General features: G+C 45.1%; 1 protein-coding gene across 1 annotated transcript in view; it reads left to right on the top strand.

Moving 5' to 3' along the window:
• Positions 1 to 25394, top strand: part of Acoxl (acyl-CoA oxidase like) — a 257256-nt gene that overhangs the window by 98370 nt on the left and 133492 nt on the right. The window contains 3 exon segments of the mRNA XM_051144918.1: positions 14851 to 14894; positions 14897 to 14963; positions 22607 to 22760. Of these exon segments, the coding sequence (XP_051000875.1) occupies positions 14851 to 14894; positions 14897 to 14963; positions 22607 to 22760 (265 nt within the window).

Below are 25394 nucleotides of genomic sequence, written 5' to 3' on the forward strand. Positions count from 1 at the left end.
TTAGAAGAAAAAGTGGGGAAGAGCCTTGAACTCATTGGCATAGAAGACAAATTCTTGAACAGAACACCAATAGCTCAGGTTCTAAGATTAACAATTAATAAATGGGACCTCATGAAACTGAAAAGCTTCTGTAAGGCAAAGTACACTGTCAATAGAACAAAATGAAAGCCTACAGACTAGGAAAGATCTTCACCAACCCTACATCTGACAAAGGGCTGATATCCAAAATATATAAAGAACTCAAGAAATTAAACACCACCAAACCAAATTATCCAATTAAAAAATGGGGTACAGAGCTAAACAGAGAATTCTCAACAGAGAAATATCAAATGGCTGAGAAATACTTAAAGAAATGTTCAATGTCTTTAGTTATCAGCGAAATGCAAATCAAAATAACTCTGGGATTTCATTGTACACCTATTAAGATAAGATAAAAAATTCAAGTGGCAGCACATGATGGTGAGAACGTGGAGAAAGGGGAACACTCCTCCATTGCTGGTGGGACTGCAAATTTGTTTAATCATTTTGGAAATCAATCTGGCACTTTCTCAGAAAACTGGCAATAGCTATACCTCAAGACCCAGATACCCCACTCCTGGGCATATACTCAAAAGATGTTCCACCATACAACAAGGACATTTGCTCAACTATGTTCATAGCAGTTTTACTTGCAATAGCCAGAATCTGGAAACAACCTAGATGTCCCTCAACTGAACAGTGGATAAAGAGACTGTGGAACAGTTACACAATGAATACTACTCAACAATTAAAAACAAGAAAATCTTGACATTTGCAGGCAAATGGATGGAACTAGAAAATATCCTGTGTGAGATAACCTAATGTCTGTCTTTTAAAACTTATATATATATATATATTTATTTCTAGGGTTTATCTTTATTACCTTCCTTCAAGTTACTTGTAATATGTTACATTATATAATACATATGATTATATATTCATATATGTTAGAAAGATCTAAGCCTCTGTCTCAAGAACCTAGAAAAAGAACAAAATAGGCTGGAAATAAGAATAAAAATGGTAAGAGCAGAAATCACCGAGCCTAAGAAAATAGAACTATAGAAAATACTAAAGACAAGGCTCTGGTTCTATGAAATAATAAAAACCCACACATCTCTAGCAAACTGTCAAACAGAAAGAAACACATTTCACTGATATCAGAAGCAGTCTGGAGACTATTACTATTCACAGCGAAATGGGCCAATTCTTCAAGAGCCTCAAATACTACAATTTATCCTCTGTGTATGAACCTTGGAATAACCCCATAACCAGTAATGAAGTAGAGTTTAAAGACTCCTGAGCAGGTCAACTGTGATGGCGCAGGCTTGGGAGCAGAAGTCAAGAGGGTCAGGAATTAAAGGCTGGCTTTGGGTACATTGCCAGTCTGAGTCCAGCCTGTGCTACATAAGATCCTGTCTCAAAGTAAAATAACATTTGTATGCTATTTCCAGCCAAAATGATCTCACTGTTTTACTAAGCATTTAAGGAAGAGTTAGCAGCACTTTCATACAACTCTTTATACAACTCCTTGAGAAAGAAAAGTGGAGGGAACATGTTCAGCTCTCATACAGAAGCCGTCGTACTCTGGTTTCCCAAACAGATAGAGGAAACACAACAGAAAGATACCGCACAGCAGCATCAGTCAGGAACTTAGGCACAGTCTCCTGAAAAAGGAAGTGTTAGATTCTGCAGAATGATAATCACTTAATGTGACAAAGTGGGCTTTATTACAGGGACCCAAGCTTGCTTGTATTAAAAAATCAATATACCAGGAAAGTGGGATAGAGGTGAGAACATCCTATTGAGACTCTAGGTGAGAAAAATATAGGGGATAGGGAAGTAGGTGGATCCAGAGGGTCCTAGAAACCTACAAGAGGAACATTATGATGGGTGGATCTGAGCCCAGGGGTTCTGCTTGATCAAAGGCACCAACCAAGGACAAAACATGCAACCATCATCAAACCCCTACCCAGATCTAACCAAGGGACAGAACATTCTCCACAGTTAAGTGGAGACTGGGGACTGACTTACAGGATCTCTGGTGCCCCATATTTGGCCATGTCCCTTTGTTGGGGAGGCCCAATGGCACTCGGAGGAAGGATAGCAGACTACCAAGAAGAGACTTGATACCCTAACACCATATTCAGGTGGAGGAGGTCCCCCTTGGTCACAGTCATAGGGAAGGGGGATTGGGGTGAAAGTGGGAGGGAGGGAGGAATGGGAGGATGTATGGGATGGAATAGAAAATGAGATGTAATATGAATTATTTTATCTTTCAATAAAAATGTGTTAAAAAATAAATAAAATAAATAAATATGAAAAAAATCAATATAACTTACCTTATTAGTCATATGAAGAAGAGAAATAATATAGTCGTATCATCTGGCACAGGAAAACCATTTAAACTTGAACACTTCTTAATAATTAAAAAGTCTTGGTGTTGAGCTTGGTGGCATGGGCCTGCAATCCTAGCTCCTTGGGAAGCTGAGGCAGTAGGACCATGAGTTCAAGGCTTCCTTAGGCTGCAGAGTGGATTTAAGTCTCAGCTATAATTTGTGGCTCCCTGTGAGTCACCAGGTAACATAAGGAGACCCTGACTCAAATACAAAATTAAAAAATATGCAGTACACAATAGCCCAGTGGAAGAGTGCTTACCAAGACTGTGTGAAGCCCAAGAATTTGTCCCCAGTACTGCAAAACAAAAAACAAGCAACAACTGGGCTCCTCTCATTTAAAGAAGACTAGGGGGGCTAAAGGTGGCTGGGGGAGAGAGCACTTGCTGCTTTTGCAGAGGATCTATTTTGGTCCTGTACCCACAGGGTTGTTCACAACCATCTGTCAACACCAGTGCAGGGATATCCAATGCCCTCTTCTGGCTTCACCAGGCACACATACATACATACATACATACATGCCAGCAAACACTAAAATAAAATAAAAGTAAAATAACAAAATAAGTAAGAGTAGAGAAGACCGTGACTAGGTTGATAAAGAAACACCTCCATCCCCCTCCCACCAACGTCATATTTAGTGAAATATGTGGCAGGTGTGGCAAGGATTTGTGATCCTATTAGTTCTGTTTAACATGGAGGTAGAAGCCATGGCCAGTTTAGTAGTGAAGAAAATAAAATAAAATGAACATATAAATTGGACAGCAAGTAACCACACTGTTCCTATATTCCTCTGATAGGACCGTGTAGGAAGTGCTCAAGTATTGTTCAGAGACATCTAAGACCTAAGATGTGAGCTCAGCGTGCTCAAAGACATAAAAGCCACACACACACACACACACACACACACACACACACACACACACACACACGAGACCCTCCGGTACTTCTGCGCATGTGTAGCAAATGTGATCCTGGGGCTAAAAAGATGAGCTGTAATATGAGTCAGTCCTATGTTGCTTAATTATGTGCACACTCTGAGAACTGTGCGGTTGGGTGATTTTATCACTGTTTTAACATTATCTTTGGGGATTGCTGTCATACACAGAAAATCATTGACCAGAATGTCCATTCCACTTAAATGAAAGTGCTAGGTACACATTTAAGAAAATATCCATGAGACCTATGTTCTAAAAAAACTGATGAAATGAGACAAAGCTCTAACTCCATAGGGATTGAGAGGCTGTGGTGGTGTTTTAAGGACCTGTGGGTGCCTTTGCCTTTAAGGCAGTGAAGTGAGAGTGAAGGTGGAGAGGCCAGCTACCCATTACTTATCTCAGGACATTTGCATTGCAAAGAGTAGTCTAAAGCCAGTCTGAGGCATGGAGACGTGGATGCACACTGTAAAGAAGACGTTCGGCCCCAGCGATGGGTGCTGGGTCAGGCTTGCTATCTCTGGCTGTTCAGGTTTAGTCTCTGCTGCATCTGCACTTTCCTCAGATGGAAAAGAAAGAGGAAAGACGGCCTGACTCCCTAAGGGACTCTCTCTCTCTCTCTTTCTCTCTCTCTCTCTCAAATATCTTTATTTAATTTTAATTTGTGTGCGTTGGTGTGAGGGTGTGAGGGTGTCAGATCTTGGAGTCACAGCTGTGAGCTGCCATGTGGGTGCTGGGAATTGAACCCAGGTCCTTTGGAGGAGCAGGCAGTACGCTTAACCACTGAGCTATCTCTCCAGCCCTCCCTAAGAGATTCATAATTTCTCACTTGAGTGGCTGAGGTGCTGTATATCCCTGAGATGTTATGATGAGGGAAAGTTCCTCCTTAACAGTGAAGTCCTTAGCCAACCCCAGGCAGTCTCAGCTGTCCTTTACAGCGCCACATTTTGCACCATTGTAGATTTGTTTTGCATTCATTAGGATGGATTAAAAAAAATTCTCAAGGAAGCCCAGTCCTGATGCCTAACATTAGCCAAGTCTTGTTGCTCATAAATATTGCTAAGGCTCTAGTTCTGAAAAAGTAAATTAATTTCCCTTGTGTGGCAGCAAACTGAATATCACTTGGGCTCCTCTCTAAGGCCAGTGATCAGCTCTGGGAACAATCTGCTGCTTCTGTGGCTTTGCCCACACCACCCTCAGGCTGTGTGTTGCCTAACTTTTTTTCAACCTGAAATTCAGAAGAAAACAAAACAAAACAAAAAAAAAAACCCAACAAAAACAATGGTATTCCTCAATACATAAAGGGGACAGCTGATGTTAGTTTTCCACCACATAGACACACACACACACACACACACACACACACAGAGAGAGAGAGAGAGAGAGAGACAGAGAGAGAGAGAGAGAGAGAGAGACAGAGAGAGACAGAGGGAGAGAGAGAGAGAGAAAGAGATACAGAGAGACAGAGGGAGAGAGAGAGAGAGACAGAGAGACAGAGGGAGAGAGGCACACAAACATGTGTGCAGGCTTTAACATGCCTTCTTTCTTAACAATTTCATTATCTTTAATTTCATGTTGGGAAACAGGCTTTCTTGTTTGCCTTACAGGTCATCTTTGGTGAGATAGAATAAAGAAACTCACTCTTGGGGAAATGTATTTTCTTTTTTTCCAGACAGAGTCTCTCTGTGTTAGCCTTGGCTGTACTGGACTTGCTTTGTGGACCAGGCTGGCCTCGAACTCACAAAGATCTATCTGCCTCTGCCTTTCAAATGCTGGGATTATAGGTGTGTGCCACCACGCCCGGCCCTCTTGGGGGAAATTTTATATCACTTTCTTAATCAGGAACGTGTAGCTAACAGATTATCTCGAAGACTTTGGTTGGGATGGTAACAGGTGTGATGATGGCCCTCTCTGTCCCTTGGTCACCTGCTATGCAGCTTCTGTGGCTTTGCCCACACTGCCCTCAAGCTGTGTGCTGTCCAACAACAGGCATGCAACTACATCTTACTTGGTCCCCGCTGCTACTCTAAGCCAGTGGGTCTCAATCTTCCCAGTACTGGAACCCTTTAATACCCTTTAATTCCTCATGACATGGTGACCCCAACCACGAGATTATTTTGTTGCTACTTCATAACTGTAATTTTGCTACTGTTATGAATTGTAATATAAATATCTGGTATGCAAGGTGTCTGATATGGGGCCACAAAGAGGCCACAACTCATGGGTTGAGGACCATTTACAGTTGAGGAACTTGAGGCTCACAGACTTCCCAAACAAGATAACTCACTCACGGGTGGCAGTGTCTGCATCTCCGTGCATCCCAGGGATGCATGGTCCCGAACCTGAACTCTCACCATCTTGTCTTTGGCTTTCTGCACAGTGTTATAAATTGGGATGTGATGGCTCGGTCCCAGGATGGCCTCCCACAGCAACAAGAGGCATCAGAACAGGACAAGAACAGACTGAGCAGAGAGGAAGCCATGTTTCTTGGTGTTGGTTTGTTTCAAAGAGGTTTCCTTGAACCATAATGTGATAGGGCAGATCTACTCTTATTTAAACAGTTGAACGCTCAAAAAAAAAGAAATAGTTGAACCCTCAAAGAAGAACTTGGACTTGGCCAGTCTCTTCTGCAGGGGAGCCTGCTTCTGGTCCTCAGCATCAGATGGTGAAGTTGGTCAGAAAGAACCTACACGGTAGAAATCGGAGGGCAGTGCTGCAAGTCCGTTTCCTGTGCCTTCTCTCTGGTCTGCAGGCTGTCTGGGTGGTCTCTAACCACTCCACACTCTGCAGGCTACTCCATTCCGTGCTGCTGCTACAGTGCTAACCGTGATGAACATGGTCTTCACAGTCTCAGAGAGCAGAGTGTTGGCCACTGCTAGATACTGGCCACAACCTCAGACCTCTGTGTTGCCTGTTGGGTAGAGCCTTTACATTCCTAGGTTTTGGATCTGGCATGATCTGTGAGAAAGGGGGAGGAAGAATAGTGGCAATGGCTCTTCCCCAAAGAGCTGTACACCAGTAGTGCCATGTGCGCTCCAGCATCTCTGTTTGTAGGCTTGAGCCATTGTCCATGTTTGCTGTGTAGACTTTCTAACATTAACATCAAAGTGATAAACCACCATTTCTGTCTGTATATTCCCATCAAATCCCCCCATGTTTAAAACTTGTCATTGTCCTTAATCTCACATTGAAAGAAGAAGAGCTGTGTGTCTGAGCAACAGCCCTTGACCTGGAGCAACAGTTTGGGGTGCAAGGTCATTGTGTAAGCTGGTCCGCAGGCATTCCTGAAGCCAGAGGGAGATCAAAAACCTCCTCTGTCATTGTCGAGAAGTTTGGAAGACACGCATGTTATTTCTAGGGTGTTTACAAGAGTAGGCAAGCATTTTGAAAGTTTTCTTGGGAGCACTTTCCATTTTTAATTTCAGCCAAGACTCTCTCTCTCTCTCTCTCTCTCTCTCTCTCTCTCTCTCTCTCTCTCTCTCTCTCTCTCTCTCTCTCTCTGTGTGTGTGTGTGTGTGTGTGTGTGTTATTTATAGGGTGTTTACAAAAGTAGGAAAGCATTTTGAAAGTTTTCTTGGGAGCAGTTTCCATATTTATTTTCAGTCAACACTCACGCACACGTGTGGGGTGTGTGTGTGTGTGTGTGTGCAGCACACATGCATGTACATGTGTAGACGGAGGCCATCATCAGGTGTCATCATCTAACTCTCTTCACATTGTTGTTGTTATTTTTACTATTATTTGAACCAAGATCTCTCACTGAACCTGGAGCTTATCATTTTTGGCTAGCCTCCTGGATCTGCCTGTCTCTCGACAATCCCCAGAGGTTAGATTTGTTCAACTTTTACTTGGGTGAAATCTAAACTCAGGTGCTCACGCTTGCAAAGCAAGCACGTTATCTATGGAGCTATCTCGTCAGTCCAAGGCCACTGTGAAAACAGTGCTTATCTATGACACATGTAGACAGGCAGACACACACTTCTTCCGTCTGCTGCATAGACCAATTGAAAATTGCCCACTTGAAGAATGACAGCTAAACCATAGCAGGTCTAACATGTTGAATTTGATGTTTGGTGCAGGATTGCTCAGAGTCCAGAGAAAACCATTAAGCATTCAGTTTTACACAAAAAGGATGTTATGGGCTGAGGATGGCAAGGCTTGAAGCTGTGAATTGGAGTGTTTGGTGCCTACATGTCATTTGATCATAAGAAGGCAGGTTTTCTATAGTTGGACCCCAGTCTTCTGGATCCAGTCAATGCTTGTATTAGTGTAACCACGCCCAAAACTCTCAACCACAGCAAGGGCGGCATAAAGGCCTTTGCTGTGGAATACATAGCAGAGTCTCCTCCTGTTTTATAATGGAGACAGTGCTGTAACCAGGAGCCTTCTGTAATCTTCAGGCAGTCAGGTGTCTGCCCTGAGGGACCTGCTTCTGCAGCAAGGCGCTACCTCTTAAGGGCTCCATGGCTTCCTAAAATAATGCCGCTAGCTGAAAGGCAAATGTTGAAACATGGGCTCACGGGGCATTTTAGATCGAATGGCCTTAAAATGTTTTGCTTTGATTCTCAGGAGATGGCTCAGTGGGTAAAATGTCTGATATGCAAGTGTGAGTGTCTGAGTTCAGATCCCAGAGCCTCCTAAAAGCCAGGCATGGTGGTATATAGGTGTGTATATGTGTAACTTGAGTTTGGGGGCATAGGATTAGGCAGAGCCCAAGGGCTTGCTGGCTACCCAGCCTGAGCACAGCACTAAGCTCCAGTTAACTGAGAGACCCTGTCTCAAAACCTAAGTGGAAAACAGGACAGACACCTGATGTCAACCTCTGCCCTCCACCTGCATACACACGGGCAAGCTTGCCTATATATATGTGTGTGCTGCACATATGCACACACACACACACACACACACGTGTGTGCACACATGCATGCTCTGATTTGTAAAATATTTGCTCTCTAAGTCCTATATCTGGGAGTGTCCCTCCAAAACAGGAGAAACAGAACGGGTTGGGCTGAGCGCTCTCTGAGGGGTTGGGGGATCTCTGTGAAGTGCTATGTCAGTGGAATGCAGGTGTCCCACAGAAGGCACCCCCCAGTCCCCTTGACCGTAGCCTGAAATTGGATTATTAATAAATCCCAGTGGCTATGGGAATGTGTTTGGGGCCCAGCTTTCGTCTGCAGAGGTCAGCACCTCAACACTAAAGGAGTCAAGCTTTTCTCTCCCTCTGACTACAGAGATGTGAACTAGCTTGCACCCTTAGCTTGTACCCGAAGACATCTCAGGGTCAAGGACAGAGGCCCAGCCACACAAGCTTTTCTCCTTCCAGGGTGCCTGGCTGTCATTCACAGCAGACTGATGCAATGATGCTTCGGAGCAGGAAACATGGGAAGCAATTATCTTTTTAGTAGGTCACTGGCCTCCTTTGGGAAAAGAGACCAGAGGGAGAGCGGGAAAGGCAGGCAGCACGCAACGCCACCCCCAACCCCCGCAGGCTGAGCCTGCAGTAGCTGCCTTGGTGATTAATAGCCGTGTCACTTTCCACGCATGTTGCTTTAAGCAGCCCTGTTCAAAATTGAGTGGGGATGAAATACAACAACCCAAAATAAATGTTTCCTCTATGCCTTAGCTCTTGTTGCTGGAGTCCAGAAATAGCTTTTCAGATCTATAATTTTAAATGGCATCATTTGCAGCAGCTCCGAACCCTGGATTGATTTTCACATGGATATCATCGTGAATGCATACACTGCTCTTTGTTTTTTAAAGATCAGGAGAAAGCTAAGTGATTTGGGTTCTTTTTCTTTGGAGGGAGCGCTAAAATAAAAAGTGTGTTTGTAGAGAAAAATATACCCTTTGCATGTATTTTTAACGAAAAATAGTAACCTAGTGGAGGGAAGGACAGGAAGAATATTGTGTCCATATAGATCATATTCTGGAACAATAAAAATGTCTGGCAGGCAGTAATTGCTGGCCAGCTGCAGGGATTACAGCCCTATGAGCTGTGTCCAGGGCAGTATGCCAGGGTGCCGGCAACCAGGGGAGGAGACTCCAGTGTGCCCAACTGTGTCTCAAGAGAATAAAGAAGATGGCAACTGCAGGACGGACAGGCAAGGCTGCCATGCGGGTTGTGCCTTTGATGGTCCAGAGTCTTCATAGCTCCCTTCTATTGCCTCTCTTGCAGGCAATCCTAGGGCTCACCTCTGGTGGCATCTCTGAGACAAAGAGTCACTCATCTTTAGTGCCACATTTCCCACCTCTAAAGCTGGATAGAACATCAGATAGATGTTCCCTTTCAATGCTTTGGGGCCTGTTGGCATCCGAGGCCAGGGGGAAAGAGTGGGCATGTGCCACTTTCTGTTCATCCACTGATTTTTTTTTTCTTTGTTTCTGGTCTCACATAAAAAAGCCAGGATAAGCTGGGTGGTGGTGGCACATGCCTTTAATCCCAGCACTCGGGAGGCAGAGGCAGGCGGATCTCTGTGAGTTTGAGGCCAACCTGGTCTAAAAAGTGAGTCTAGGACAGCCAAGGCTACACAGAGAAACCCTGTCTCGAAGAACCAAAAAAGTAAATAAATAAATAAATAAATAAATAAAAATAAATAAAGCAAGGGTAGGGGTGTTGGCATTCTAGGAGGCTGGTTCCTCTCTCCTGCTCTCTCATTCTTCTCATTAATTTCTATTCTGTCTACTGCTCCTACCAGTGCTTCAATTTCAAAGTTTTTCCTTTGCTCATAACAAGTACTAGTAAGCAGACATTCCAGGAAAAAAACACTAGTGTCAGTGGGGAGGTGGAGGGCGCCGAAAGAAAGGATGGAGCACGCAGGCTAAGTGGACTGTGACTGACTAGTTGGGTACTTTGGGAGGGGTCTGGTATCTAGAGGTTCTCCTTGGTCTGACACTGGCCCCGGGTGTCACCTGGGATGACTTGTGCAGGGTCACAGTGGCCTACATTGTGATAGTCTCATGAAGGAGGTATTGGGGCCTCTGGACTTGTTAGCTTACACTTGGAAGATGCAGTCATGTGGACATCACTTGCTATCTTTAGAAATGAGCTCACCCTGGGAGGTGGGGCAAACACTCCAGAATCAGCAAGGCTTCGGTTGAGAAGCAGCAGCAGCCACCAGTTTATACAGACACATGCAGTGTCAGGGTGAAAAGGAGAGACGCTGGCACTGGGGACACCACAGGAGGAGTGCGCAGGGCATTCTAAGGAGAAGCAACTGCTTTCATTGGTTTGGTTCTGTTTGGGCTTTTGAAGGGACACATCAGAGAGAAGGAGAAAAACCAGAAGTCTCATCTAGGGATGGGATGTATCTTAGTTAGGGTTTCCATTGCTGTAAAGGGACATCACAGCCATGGCAGCTCTTATAAAAGGAAACATTTCACTGGGCCTGGCTCACAGTTCAGAGGTTTAGTCCATTATCATCATGGTGGGAAGCATGGCAGTGTGCAGGCAGACATGGTGCTGGAGGAGGAACTGAGAGTTCTACATCTTGATCCACAGGCAGCAGAAGGAGACTGTGTGTCACACTGGGTGTAGCTTGAGCATAGGAAACCTCAAAGCCCACACTCACACTCACACACCTCCTCCAACAAGGCCACGCCTCCTAATAGTGCCACTCCCTATGGGCTAAGCCTCCGGACTTATGAATCTACAGAAGCCATACCTATTTGTCTTAATTTGGATTTTATTGATGTGAAAAGACACCATGATCGTGGCAACTTTTAAAAGGGAAAACATTTACTTGGGGCTGGCCTACTGTTTTAGAGGTCCTGCTGCTTGCTGGGGCTGGAACGTGGCCCCCCTTTTCAATTATATCTTCACCAGTTTTCTGTTTATGATGGTTTCCTTCACTGCTTAAGCTTAGCTGTCCCAAAACTGGCCTGTAGACCAGACTGACGTTGAACTCAGAGATCTGCATGTCTCTGTCTCCTGAATGCTGGGTTTAAAGACATGTACCACACCACACCTGGACCTAAACTGCTCTTTAATTCTTTTTCACAAGATGGAAGCTTAGTTGGGAGGAATCTTTTGTTGGTTTTTTGCTTTTTGAGATAGGGGTTCTCTGTGTAGCCTTGGCTGCTTTACAGATGAGGCTGGCCTGAAACACACAGAGCTCCACCTGCCTCTGTCTCCCAGAGTGCTGGGATTACAGGCGTCTACTACGTCATCCTGCTGGGGAGGAATCTTGTCCTGAGGTCACCACTCCCTTTTATTCCATTTAATATCTTTCAACTGTTTATCTCCTTGAACACAGGACTTAGCTCCTTGGTGGCACTTTTGTCCTTGAACCATACATTTTTGTATTTTTCCTTGCTTAGCTTGCTCCTTTTCACCAAACTGCTCTTCGTAAGAGTAAACACTAGTAGCCACAGGACAGAGTCTATACTAGGTAGTTTTGAGATTTCCTTTGCCAGTGCAACTATTCTAAATCTGTTCACCTTAGCCTCAGGCAGACTCTTAGGACAAGAGCAAAAAGCAGTCACATTCTTCACCGAAATATTACAACAACAGTCTCTAGACAACATACTAAAATTCTTCTCCTCTGAAACCTCTTGAACCAGGTCCCCACAGTTCAAATTACCCTCAGTGCCACACACTCTTGGTGGTCTCTGTGGCCTGTACCTATTACCATAACTGAACTGTGAGGGTCAGAGAGGAAATGGGATCATAAAAAATCTTGCCTACAATGGGAAACCGATTATATTAGTTTTATTTTCTGTTGCTATGATAAAAAAACCAAAACCAAACCAAACCAAAAAAACCCTAAGGGGGAAAAAAGCAACTTCAGGAAGGAAGGGTTTATTTTAGCTCATAGTTCAAGGGAATATAATCCATGGGTAGGAGGGGCGGGGTTGGCATGGCAGCAGGAGCTTGAGGAAGCTGGTTACATTGTTTCTGTAGTACTAGAAGCAGAAAGCCATAAATACTTCTGCTAGCTTTCTCTTCTTTATGGAGTCTAGGACTCCAGCCCATGGAATGGTGTTGCCTACATTTAGGGTGGGCCTCCCCACCTCAGTAAACCTAATCCAGAGACTCTCTCACAGGCTTGTCTAGAGGTCAAGATAATCTAGATCCTCCCTCCAAGGCATGCCCAGAGGCTTGACTCTTAGGAGAGTCTGCATCCTGTCAAGCTGACAATCCATATTAACCACCACACTGACCTAAGAACCACAAACCTTCCCTGAGGCCCCGATCGGACCACTCTTCCATGGTGGCCTGCGTTTCTTCATTTGAACAACCCATCCATTCAATACTGTGCATCTGCTGTATCCTGTGCCAAAACAAAGACTCGCGTGAAGAAACAGAAAACTTGATAAAATGCTATTTAAAATTGTGAGTTCATTATGACTTTCTTCATCAAATCAAGATCTAAAAGGTGTTGTTATTGATCATTTCTTTTGCCATGTCTGTGTGAGTAAAATGATATTTCAGAAATCCATGTTGAAATACTGGTGATTGACAGGGAGGGAAGGCTGGGCTTCCTACCTGGCTTTCCTCTGTGATCTGGGCTGTGAGCTCCATACGTGGCACTTGACCTTGAACATGGTAGATGCTCAGAACCTAGTATGCTGATGGCACAAGTCAGACACCGCTGTCTCTCAGAGGAATGGACTGTATACAGCCATGTCTAGTGTTGATAAAATTTTGGCTTTAAGAATTATAAAGAGAGCTACAGTATAATTGTAAATTTTTAACTTAAGACTCAAGAGAGTGGGGACAAATAGAACAACTTAAGTAACTGCATGAGCATTTATGCTGCTGTGACAAAGCACAGCAGGCTGGGTGACCTAAACAGAGGACCCTGGAATGCCAAGGCCCAACAACCAGAAGATTTGGTGTCTGTGTGGTTTGTCTTCCCAATCTGCCTAATTGAGTGTCCTCACCTGACCTTCCTTCAACACAAGCAATTGAAGGAGGGCTTGCTGGGTAAATCGGATTAGCGCTCCACCCTTATGACTTCATTTAACCTTAATTACTTCCTAAAAGCCCTATCTCCAAATAGCCACTTGGGAATTAGGGCTTCAACGTATGAATTTTGTGGGGACACACTTCAGTCCGAAGCAATAACCTAACATTACGATGACACCATTATTGAAAATGTGATTTTTTTTTTTCCTTTCCGTTTTTGGTCTCATCATGATCACAGAAGCTGAGAGGTTGCCCTGCACACTGCTCAACCTCTCATTTGAAACCACGCCCTGCTGTGGTTGGGTGGAGACGGTATGGGAGAAAGGGCACAGACCAAGGGTAGGCCATGATCTTGTTCCTGGGACAACCATCTGCAGTGGTCAAACGGTGCCTGGGGAAGTCAGCTCACTCTGCCTGTAGCATCTGCCCCTGCGTGTGCCTGGCTTTGTTTGCCTCATCTCCTCCCCCTATGCATGGCCAGGTTGTGACTTCTAGATGCCATGTGCACTAAAACGATCAGGGTACCTTTCTTTTAACTACAAATGAAAATATACTGAACTACAAAATGATGCTGAAGAAGGTCTGTTTCAAGCACAAAACTCTGAGAAATTTGCTATTGAGTATATTGGTATACACTTAGGTCAACAGTGTCTGCAGCACAGGGTTGCTTTGTGTGTTTGATAGTGAACACTGTGTGTGTATGTGTGTGCTCATGTGCACGTGTACACACTACACGACAACGTTTATGTAAAATGTTTCTCATTTAAATCAAAACTAAGTTCATGGCTGTTTAAAGACAGAATGTCACCAATCCCAAAGTCATAGAGCATTGTCCTGCACAGGACAGTGGGGAGTGAGTTTTGTGTCAGTTCTGGGTTGGCTGGCAATTTGTGGCTTTGGGCTACAATCTGTGGCAAATTCTGCAGGGTTTGCCCATAGGCACTACTACAGGGACAGTGCCACTCACCTTCTGGATTGCTCTGTGGAAAGACATGAGATGTACCTGCCTCCAAGTGCCCTGTGTTCGTTGTTGGAAGACACGGGGGTGGGGGTGGGTAGGGAGGTGGGGAGGAGGAGGGAGGAAGTGGGGGAGGGGGAGGGTCTTCAGGATGTGGGGAACCACTCCACACACAGGTGAGGGCACTGGGGGGGGGGGCTTAGGAGGGCTGAGAGTAACAATCCTCCTGTGAATCCGACGGGAGCATGGGGGCTGCCGGCACCCTCCTAGTTGAGAGTGTCCTTTTGAAATATGTTCTAGGCTACAGCTCCTGTCCTATTAATTATGTCACAAACCCAGTAAAGCTGCATAATTAATGATCACGGGGCACTTGCAGCTATAAGATGTCATGTAGAAGGTAGGGAGTACAAATTACTCTGTGCAGTAGATAGATACGGTGCCTTCCTCGTATCCCGCGGTGGGAAGCTAAAATGCTTTCTGTTGGGTTTTTCTCAGAGGCTGGCTTGTCTTAACTGACTGTCTCAACACTGTTTTTAGGAGACTTAGGTTTGAAACACCAACAGCTAGCTGCCGCCTGCAGCCATGAAAAATGAAGTTGCCTATGGCGTTTTGGTAAAAGTTCTGTTTGTTGACTCTCTCTAGCCAAAGGCAGTTTGGGCCCAAGGACAAAGAAGAAGTGAAGATCATTATCAGATGCAGACAGTCAGCCCAATGCCTCACCTGGCTACTACACTTGCCCTGACCTTCACGAGCAGGTGAGGAAGGCCCTGGGGACACTTGCTTCTCTCCCAGGAAACCTTAGGTGGGGAAGGACACAAGGCTCGTTTTCTAACTGTGAGCAGGAGAGGGCCTGGGGAGGTGGTGGGTAGGAAATCTGAAGTCCAGGTTCAAGGTGAAACCCAGAACTTGACTGAGTGTCCAAACAGTGGAATCTACCAAGAAGTCAAGAAGACTTCAGTCAATGCTTGTCTACAAATATTAAAGCTGACAGATCGGAGCTGAAGCGGCCCCTCAACAGCTAAGAGTGTGGCTGATCTTCCGGTGGATCTGGATTTGATTCCCAGCACTCACATGGCGGCTCATAACCACATATAACTCCAGTTTCAGGGCATCTAATTCCCTCTTCTGGCCTTTGTGGCCACAAGGCACTCACATGGCACACAGACATGAATGTAGGCAAAACACCCGAACACAAAACAAATGAACAAACAAACAAACAATAATTAAAATGAAACAGAAAAAGTAAAAGATCTGAACAGTTAAAATACTTCCAACTTCTTGTAAAGTTTCTAAATGGACAGTAAAGCTTTGAAAATTAGATCGAGGCATGTGTGTCCTGAGTGTGTGTTGGGGAAGAGGTGCTGAATAAAATCGTGGTAATGGTGTTGTAAATACATATGCATGCTCACCTTCACCACAGGCTTTTTAAACATTTCACTTTTGATTTATTGATTTTACGTGTATGAGTGTTTTGCCTGCATCTATGTATGTGCACCACATGTGTGCCTGGTACCTGAGGGAGACAGACGAGGGCATTCAATACACCCAAACTGGGGTTACAGATGTTCCAAATCCTTATATGGGTACTGGAAACAAACCTGGATCCTCCGAAAGAGCAACAAGTGCACTGAAGGGCTGAGCTGTCTCTCCAGCCCTCACCACAGGCTTATAATAGATGCCTTCAGATGCTTCTGTGTCCCAGCGCCGGGACAGGGTTTGGGTTATGTGTTTTGTGCCATTGACACCCCTGCATCCTAAGAACACAGGGCCAGGAAGATGTGGGCTGGGACGAGAGCACCACACTTGAGACTTTTCTCTTGGGCTCTTTTTTTTTTCCTCTCTCTAATGTGCAAATTCTGCTTCTCGGTGGGGTTGCTGCAGTCAGCTTCTAGATAAGCTGATACACTGATGAGTGAGCTGTGCTGGGATTTACAAGAAGACGGCATTCAGAAGGACCCTGCCGTGTGTGCTGTGCTGTGACCTGTGGGTGGCAGAGTCTGTGAGCCTGGCTGAGGTTTTCTCATAACATGAGGCACAGAATGGAAATCTAGGATTCCAGGGTGTATGAATTCTGTGGCAGGAAGAAAAAAAAAAAAACCATGGATTTAGTTAGTCCAAGGTACCTGAGAAAAATGTAAATCACTCACATCCAACATCTGTTACCTAAACATTTCTGACCTTTTTCCATAGTCCTGGGGCGTCCTAGTGTGCTACTCATGTTTCTGTGAGAAAACACTAACACTAAAGCAAACCTGGGAGGAAAAGGTTCATTCAGCCCACACTTCTATATACTAAATTCACTGAGGGAAGTCAGAAACCATGGGGGAAAACTGCTTACTGGATTGCTCCCCCTGGCTTGCTCAGCTTGCTGTCTTATACTACCAGGACCACTTGCCTAGGAGTGGCACCCACCACAGTGGGTTGGGCCCTCCCTCCCACATCAACCATCCATTTAGAATAAGGCCCACAGACTTATCTCCAGGCTAATTTGATGAAGGAAATCCCTCTTCCCAGCTGACTCTATTTTGGGTCAAGTTAGCAACAACTAACCAGCACACGGTAAGATTAAACCACGGGTTGCTGCACACGCTGGGCCAGGCCTATACCACTAAACTGCTTCTTCAGTGCTACTTCTGAATTTAGGTAGAGTAAAATGCACAAGTTGTAGTGCATAGTTTAGTGAGTTTGGGCAAATACAAACCGCTGCGTAGCAAACACTCTAAGTGGAAGCCATTTTTGTCATCCTCTATGGTCCACTTCACCGCCATAGTGCCAACAGCCCATTTTCTGACTTCTATTCCTGTAGCTTGGTTTGCTTGGCTCGAGTAGAGGGTGAGTGGGGGGGGGGGCAGGCCATAGTTCTAGCTTTGGGGTTCAAGGTGAGAAATGACAAGTAATTGACACAAATTAACTTGAAATCACAGAGCCATTCCTGTGTGTCATGTGTGGGGCTGTGTTGTTGAACAGGGGTTGGGGGTGGGCCAGATCTTTAGAAAGCAGGAAACACAACTCTGCAGCCAGGGTCAGCTGGCCTTACCTTTCCTCCAGTGCTCTGTGACAAAGACACAAGCAATCAGACTACACAGTGGAAAGGCAGGCAGCAGACGTGAGGTGGGATGGGGTTTTCTTGGGTTATGTAACTTGATCCCACCATTTGCTACTTGTGTGACTTTGGAATTCTGTCTCAGTTTTCTCCATATGTAAAATAGTAATAATAAAACCCAACCTCGGAGGTTTTTTGGTAAAGATCAAACGGGATTTGGATGTGCTTGGAATAAAGCATGGGATGCTCAGTACATGTTGATTGTTGTGGCCGTTGCCCTCAAAGGTCCTTAAAAGTTTTCTCATCTTCATCTGAGAATCCATGTTTGGTTTCATCATCATTCATAATTATGGAGTCAATATTACTGTATATTAGCTGGAGAATAGATAGAGAAAACATGGTACAGAATCCTCAAACCTTCTCTTCGGCTAGCCTGCTAATTCCCACCTCCTGACAGTTTGATTTCTTCCCCTGTCGTCTTATCTGACCCTCCTTAGCCGCTCTCTTACCATCCACTTCCAGCAGCCTCCCGTCTAAAATGAAGTCTGAGTTCTCACTGGGACCCTCAGGCATCTTCTGCCCAGCTGAAGCCAAAGCTCACTTGTGGGGCCTTGGAGAGCCTTCTCACTGGCACAGGCCCTGTCCATCTGTCCATGTCTCTCCTCTGTTGCATCTACCAATGGACTCTGAGCTCAGTCACTGAGCTCATATTCCTCCCACCAGGCCCCTCCTATATACAGACTTCCTGCACGTACTGCATCTCTGTGCACACTTGCACGCCTGCACCTCCTTCATTAGAATGGTCATCATCTTAGACAAAGCTTTTCCAAGCCACTTCCTGGAAGAAGGAGTGGTCTAGTCCACTTTATCATTGCACCACTATTCTTGGTCCAGGGCTTGAGTTCCGTGAGCATAGAAATTATGGGTCTTTAATTTGGCATCTTCATATCTCATAGTGCCTGGCTCTGCGTAGGTTAATTCAACTAAAGGGATGATGTTACCTTGTTCAATGACATCACATTTGGCCAAGCTGTTGGTTGGAGTTTTGCATCTAAACCATCCCGATAGTCTGTGAAGCAGAGATTTCATGTTGTGAAGTTCGGAAGTTCCTGGCCAGGGATGCTGGTGACTGGCACCTCCCTTTGGAACCATCTAGTGAGATTTTATATGGAAAGAAATCTCTTAGCTTAGAAAGTAACTAACAACTTTGTAAAAAAAAAAAAAAAAAAAAAAGTTATTTGTAGTGCACCATCTCAGGGGATTGTTTAGGTCTGCCTCTTATTTACTCCTGGCCAAATGGGCATCTCAAGCAGTCCGGGCTGGGTTCCAGACCAGGGGTGGAGGTAGAGGTATAGGAGCACTCGTGTACGTGTCTTTCAGCTGGATTTATTAATTCTCTAGAGAAGTCTTCCTACTCAGCACCTGTGAGGGTACATTTCAGATAACTGCTGATGCATATTCAAGCGCTTACAGTGTACCAAGCCCTGTCTTCAAGTTTCTCATGTCCTGTCTTATTTGACATCTCAAGATAACTCAACAGAGCAGAGGTTTGTTCAGTGTGTGTGTGTGTGTGTGTGTGTGTGTGTGTGTGTGTGTGTGTCTGTGTGTGTATGTGTGTTTGTCTGTCTCTCTGTCTGTTTGTCTGTCTGTCTGTCTGTCTGTCTGTCTGTGTCTGTGTGTGTATGTGTGTTTGTCTGTCTCTCTGTCTGTCTGTTCAAATGCAGAGGCCAGAGGAGCACATTGGGTGACTTCTTCTGCCTCTCCATTTTAATTACTTGAAACAAAGTCTCCCACTGAGCAGGAAGCTCTCTGTTTGGGCTTGGCAGGCTGGCCAGTAAGTTCTAGGGATCTGCTTGCCTCTGTCCCCCAACACTGGGGTTGCAGGCACACATGCCCATGCTATGTTTTACTTTTTAACATGAGTACTGGGGATTCAAACTAGGCTGTCTGGCCAGTATGCCCTGGGGATCTGCTCGCCTCTGTTCCCAACACTAGCCAGCCATTTTATCACATCTTTACCTGAGAGAAAAGAAGTCATGTGCCTCCTTTAAGATGTACAAATAAATTTTCAAAGCAATTTTTATCTGGAATAGTTCCAAGAAGGAAATAAAGGAAGTGTTCATCAACAAACAAATACACAACTGAAGGTTAGTGTATGTATCATGTAAAATGAAATGCTAGTTGTTAGGAGAAAATGACAGTGATTAATAAGCTCTGTAACAAGGATGAATCTCACAACAATACACTAATTGAAATAAGGAAGGCACAACCCATGCCGTACAGTCCTACTGTAAGTAAGTCTATGATGAGTGGCAAAGAGCATGTCCTCTGTGACCCTGGGATGGGGCTGGGGGGAGGATAGACTGCAGAAATGTGTGAAGGTAATTTTGGGGTTCTGTTGAAAGTGTGTTATGGCTTGATGGTCTTGTGAGACTGCAGCCATCAACTCTGTTTAAAAGGTATGAATGCTTTGGATGAACACTAAGTTAGTCCTCAGTAATGTTGATAGGAAAAAGCTTTAAGATGAAAACAGTGATGAAACTTATACCGTGTAGGGAGGCTGTGGGAGTTATCTCTATCTCTGTCTTCATATATAAACAGTGGATGGGGAAATGAAGTGGAAGTGTGTGACATGGGGGAGCACTCCTGCATTGGCTACACAGCGACATACCACTATCTGAGGGAAGTGGGATAGTCAAAATCCATATTTTAAGCCCAAGAATAATCACTAAAAATAATGTAGTGCGTGTGGTTAGTTGCCCAGATCAGACTGTCCCGTGGGACACTGTGGTGACTGTGAGTGTGGAGGGGCCCAGCCCACTGTGGGGGGTGTCACCCCACGCAGGTGGTCCTACATCATATAATGAAGCCGGCTGAGCATGAGCAGGAACGAGCCAGTGCGCAGCTTCGCCGTGGCTTTTCTGCTCCAGGTTTCTGCTTCGAGTTCCTGCTCTGATCCACTCAGTGATGGAGCCAAGAAAACCCTTTCATCCCGAAGTTACTTTTGGTGTTGGTATTTATCCCAGCACCAGAAAGCAAACTAGAGCGCAGCTTCAATGTTAGTAGTGGGTGTCTGGGTTCCCTTCTGAGCATATAAGTGTTTCCACTTTTAAAGGTTAATGAATAATGACAACACCAGTTAACATCCCAAAGTGGATAGGGATGCCAGGATGCAGTGTGACCATACTTCGAGGTACTAGTCTGGAAACTTCCAATGAGCTTTATTTAGATCCTGAGACGACTCTTCCACAGCCTCCATGTTGGCCACCCTGACTTTAACGCCATGCCCTAGCGCTTCTTCGGTGTCCTAGAGTGTGGATGAATATAGAGAATTCAGCAAGGCCCTTACATTGAGAATAAGATACACAATCACTTGTTTTAAGAGAAACTGAAGATGAGACCACAGTGAAGGTATTCAAAGGAGAGACTGACAAAGACCTGGCCCTCCCTAACTGTCATTTTGAAATACAGCAAGAAAATAAGAATAGAAGGCGTGAGAGGACACAGAGCGGAAGGCCTGCAAACATGGCACTGTAGAGTAGTCATAGCCACAGATGGCTGGAAAATAAAAGAAACTGGCGGAGAACATTCTAAAGAAAGGATTGTTCATAATCTGCATTAGCTTCCGGCTCCTGCTCTAACTACAGTGGTGCCTGTCTCTGGGAATCCATTCCAGTGCCCAGTGGATGCCGAGAGTCATGAGTGATATCAAACCCTACACAAAACCCTATTTTTCCATACATACCTAGAATACATTTATATAACTTATAAAGTTAGGTAAGGAGTTAACCACAATAACTAATAACAAAAGGTGTGATTTGTAACTCTGTATTGTAAAGATGTTCTATGGATGTGATCAGTCTTTCAAAATATCTGATTGTATGGCACCTGCCATTCTCATGATGTGAGTCGAGGCAGTGCCTGTCAAGTGAGCCAGTGAGATGAGTGATACAGGCATGGCATGCAAAGGTTATCTGGGCACACGCACTTGACAGGACAGCAGTCAGATGGGTAACTAAGACTCCTACATTGTGAGTGGCTACAGTGGGTGCGGTGTGGATATGTGGGGGGTCATTTGTGTTGCAGATAGGGTACAGTGAGATTCTGGGAGGTTTTACAATGCTGTCCAGATCAGTATACTTATGAACTGTTGTTTGTTTGTGGTTTTTTTTTTTTTGGAATATTCGATTGAATATTTTCAGATCCTAGTTGACCACACTCAAGTCAGACTGTAGAAGACATAACTTCCACAGTCTTGTTGGCACAAAACAATGCAAAGGTTTGACCTTACAGTCCTGGGAGTTGGGCATGCTTGAAACCAGGGAATCAGCAAGTCAGCCTTCCTTTGGAAGGCTCTGGGGAGAACCTGAATCCTTGACCCTTTTTACAGCTGCTCAGGGCTGCCTCATTGTTGGCCTTGCCCCTTCTGTTCATCTTCAAGGCCAGCAATGGCCACTTGCTTCCTAGCGCCGTGTCATTTTGATTCTTCCCTCTCACACACAGACACTTCTGTTCACATTAGCCCAGCTATATACCTCAGGTCTCTAATTCAATCACATCTCTCAAGTTCCCTTTGCCATAGGAGATGACATAGCAGAGGTAGGAATGTGCCTTTCTTTGGGGACCATTGTCCTACTTACTATACAGTCCATTCCACAATTTCCAGTAGAGGGGAACTTTAAAAAATGGCAAAATCACAAGGCACGCAAAACTTTTTGTATAGTAAGGTTGAAGAAAATAATGTGATGGTACATGACTCTATGCGGGAAACTGCGCTTGTTTTTGTCTGCAGTTGAAACATTACTTGTTTTTGTCTCCAGTTGAAATGTTGTGCTCCACTGGTTGCCTTCATTTTCTTGTTTTGAGACTCATGATTTGACCCTTGGTTTGCTCCCTCCTGGGGACTTTCCACAGTGCTGTTCCATTGCTGGTTCCTCAGCTATATAAGCAGCTCTGTTACTCCCAATAAACGGTATTCTCTTAGCACGAATGACCCACTGTTGTGTCGTCTTTTCAATCCGCTGACCCTCGCCATAGCCTAGACTAGTAGTGTAGTCGCTGCAACCCTATGCATAGGCAGAGAGGAAGAGAGATCAGCATGGTGCAATGACAGAGACCAGTGTTAGCACTGGGGTGTAGGACTTGCCTGTAGAGAGGCAAACTTGGGCAGAAAGTGAAGGAAAGCCTTTGCAGCTGGCAAATGATGTCGTGGAGACTGGTGGTGGCAGGCTTAGTGGTAGAGGGTGACAGTTTTGAAGGGTATCTTGGGCAGTAACTGGGGCTCATGCATGCTTCTTCCACGTGGGTTGGACACACTACTGCAGTCACCACACATCTCTCTACTTCGTCTCACAGTTGTGCAGGCTACGTCCTGGATGAAGACATCTTCCAGGGGAAGGCACTTTTCAATAGACACTCGCTACAGTCACTGATGGCCGGGCTGAAGGCCTATGGTACTTGGGAGACTGTGAGCTGCCTAAAGGACTGTCGCGAATGCACTGGGGACATGGTGAGCCACTAAGCTGAGCTGGCCTGATCTCTGGTCACAGGATCTGCAGGGTTTTTGCACAGTACAATATGTGTGTGGGGGGGGCGGGGGCAGGATGTGTTGGGCAAAGCAAGTCTTTGAATCTTAAAGACACTGTCACTATCCCCACACTCTGGATACTTAATATTAGCCTGTGACTTGTGCTTGTCCCTTTATCTGGTGTTGCAAGGACTGGTGTACACGGACCATGTTGGTGAAATGGCTGGCATGCAGTGGCTGACCATGAAGTTTCCTGGTGAATATTATTGAACCTGAAGGTTGTGGTTGACAGGATAGGAAATGGCCTAAGACTCAGATGAATCAAAGCTCTGCTCTGGGACTGGTGTCATGGGGGAGAACGCAGGAAATTATTCTAAGAGTTTCCAGCTCTGGGAAGATGGCAGAGGCAGGGCATTTATAGGCTGCTGCAGTGTCTCCACAGCCTGCGCTGTGCAGTGAGGGAAATTAGGGATGAGACAGTGTGATGTGAGTTCCTGGGAGTTGAGGGGTCCCAGAGAATAGCTGTATTTGTTGATTTTTCTGGGATCTGTCCATCCCAGATAGGGTATGGATGGCAGACCAAAAAGATGATTCTGCCGAGTCCAGCTCTATGAACCAGTGAGTGGGTTTACGGCGGTTCCTTACAGGAGCATGGGTGACACTAAGGCATGCACATGACTGAAAAGTTCACTACTGGATTACAGATGCATGCTAACATGCCTGGTGTTTATGTGAGTTGAGGGATTTGAACTCAGGTCTTCACGCCTACACATCTCCCTAGCCTCACAGTGATGTCTGTTCTTTATAAAATTCTTCCTAATTGCAACCCTTGCTTATGTCTTGGTGTATTCCTCCACATCCCTCTTCCTCCTTCCCCCACCCCCTCCATTCCCCAGGTGTGAGTGACAATTTATGGAAGTTGTGACCCCTCAGCAAAATGCTTCTTTCCCCAGCAACTGCTTTTTACTTTTATAACTTTGGGGCAGGACCTTGTGAATTGTGTAACTTTAGTTAGCTGCCTGGGACTTGCAGGGTCAGAGCTTCTGCGTCTCATGAGCCTCCTCTCTCCAGGAAGGAGTGCTTCTGCTTAGAGAAACATTTATATAACAGGATGGGATCTGCACCAGGTTCTCCAACAATTCTGAGAGATGAGCAGAACTTAAGACTCCTCCTTGTGTTTTGACAAAATCAGTGTGAAAGTGAACCCAAAACAGTGCATGAGTGTGTGTGTATGTGTGCAAGTGTGTATGTGTGCATGCATGTCTATATGTGTGCATGCATGTGTATATGTGTGTATGTGTGTGCATGCATGCAAATATGTGTGTACACACGTGTATGTGCATGTATGTTGTGTGTGTGTCTTGGTTGTAGCATTATGCATCTGTAACTCAGCAGTGAGCATTGGCTGTGACAGTAACACAAAGTTTTTAGCTTCTAAGCACGGCTTGGTCTTTCTGGTTCCTGACCCCCACTCTGAAGTTGTCTAGGAGCCCATTTGGGAGTTATCTCATGAAGACAAAGGATGCCTTCAGCAGCCAGGAAATCCCATGGAATTTAGGAACCAGGGTCAAAGATCAAACATTAGGACAAAGGGTGTGCCAAGCATCCTACTATTCAGGAAATTACAACTGTTTTACGAGACCTGTGTGTTGAGCTGGGGCTAGAGAACCAATATACACTTATTACACCAGGAGCTCTGTGCCAGGACAGAGGAGAAAACAAACCAAGTGTGCATTTCTTATTGTATCAGCGGCACACAGGATGAAGGTGGAGTGTGACATAACCAAGGACACCGGAATAGGTATCAATCAGAGGGGGAAAGAATCGAGGAATGAGTCCTGTGCACAGTGTGTGTGGCCCTCCAGGGCACCGATGTGCCCAGCAGGCTGTGTCCACAGATGGAGCCTCAGCACATGGCCCCAGATGTGGCAAAGCCTCGGCAGTCTCAGCTGTTCTCACCGACTGCTCATTTGCGAAGGGAGCATTGATATTGGATTGTGTAGCAATGGGAGCTGGGGCCAAGCTCTTCCTCAGATCCCTCTGTCCTAAGGCTGACTAGAGCGTACAGCATGCAGAAAATGGCTAAGGACTAAGCAGTGACCAACTGCTAGGCTGATGGACAAATGGGGTGATGGACAGAGGATGATGATGAACGGAATGAATGGATGTCCCGTGGATCCATTTGTTCTCATTCTTAGGACTTGAGATTAATTCATAAAACTTGTCCCCTTCACCTTCTTGTGTGTTGTAATTTTACTTCAGATACTTTAAAAAAAATTGAATTATGTGTGCTTGTTCATGTGTGTGCATGTAGACGCTAGTGGCTGATGTTGGTCATCTTCTTCCACACCTACCCTCACCTCTGGTTAATTAATGAAATTTACTTTTTGACAATTTTGCATATGGCTATGATGCATCCTATTCTTACCCCTGCCATCGTTTATCTCCCTCCTACTACTGTTCACTCTTCCACTTTCCTACAAATCTCTTTTCTGCATTTACATCTTTTGTTTTGTGACCCACTGAGTTTAGCTAAGGCTGCCTGTATTGCTGTGGCTGCAGAACTATCCTTTGAAGCCTAGTGGGTTATACAGCTGAAGGCAACATTTTCTCCTT

The sequence above is a fragment of the Acomys russatus genome, chromosome 4 (assembly GCF_903995435.1).
Source record: "Acomys russatus chromosome 4, mAcoRus1.1, whole genome shotgun sequence".
In the NCBI taxonomy this organism is placed as follows: domain Eukaryota; kingdom Metazoa; phylum Chordata; class Mammalia; order Rodentia; family Muridae; genus Acomys; species Acomys russatus.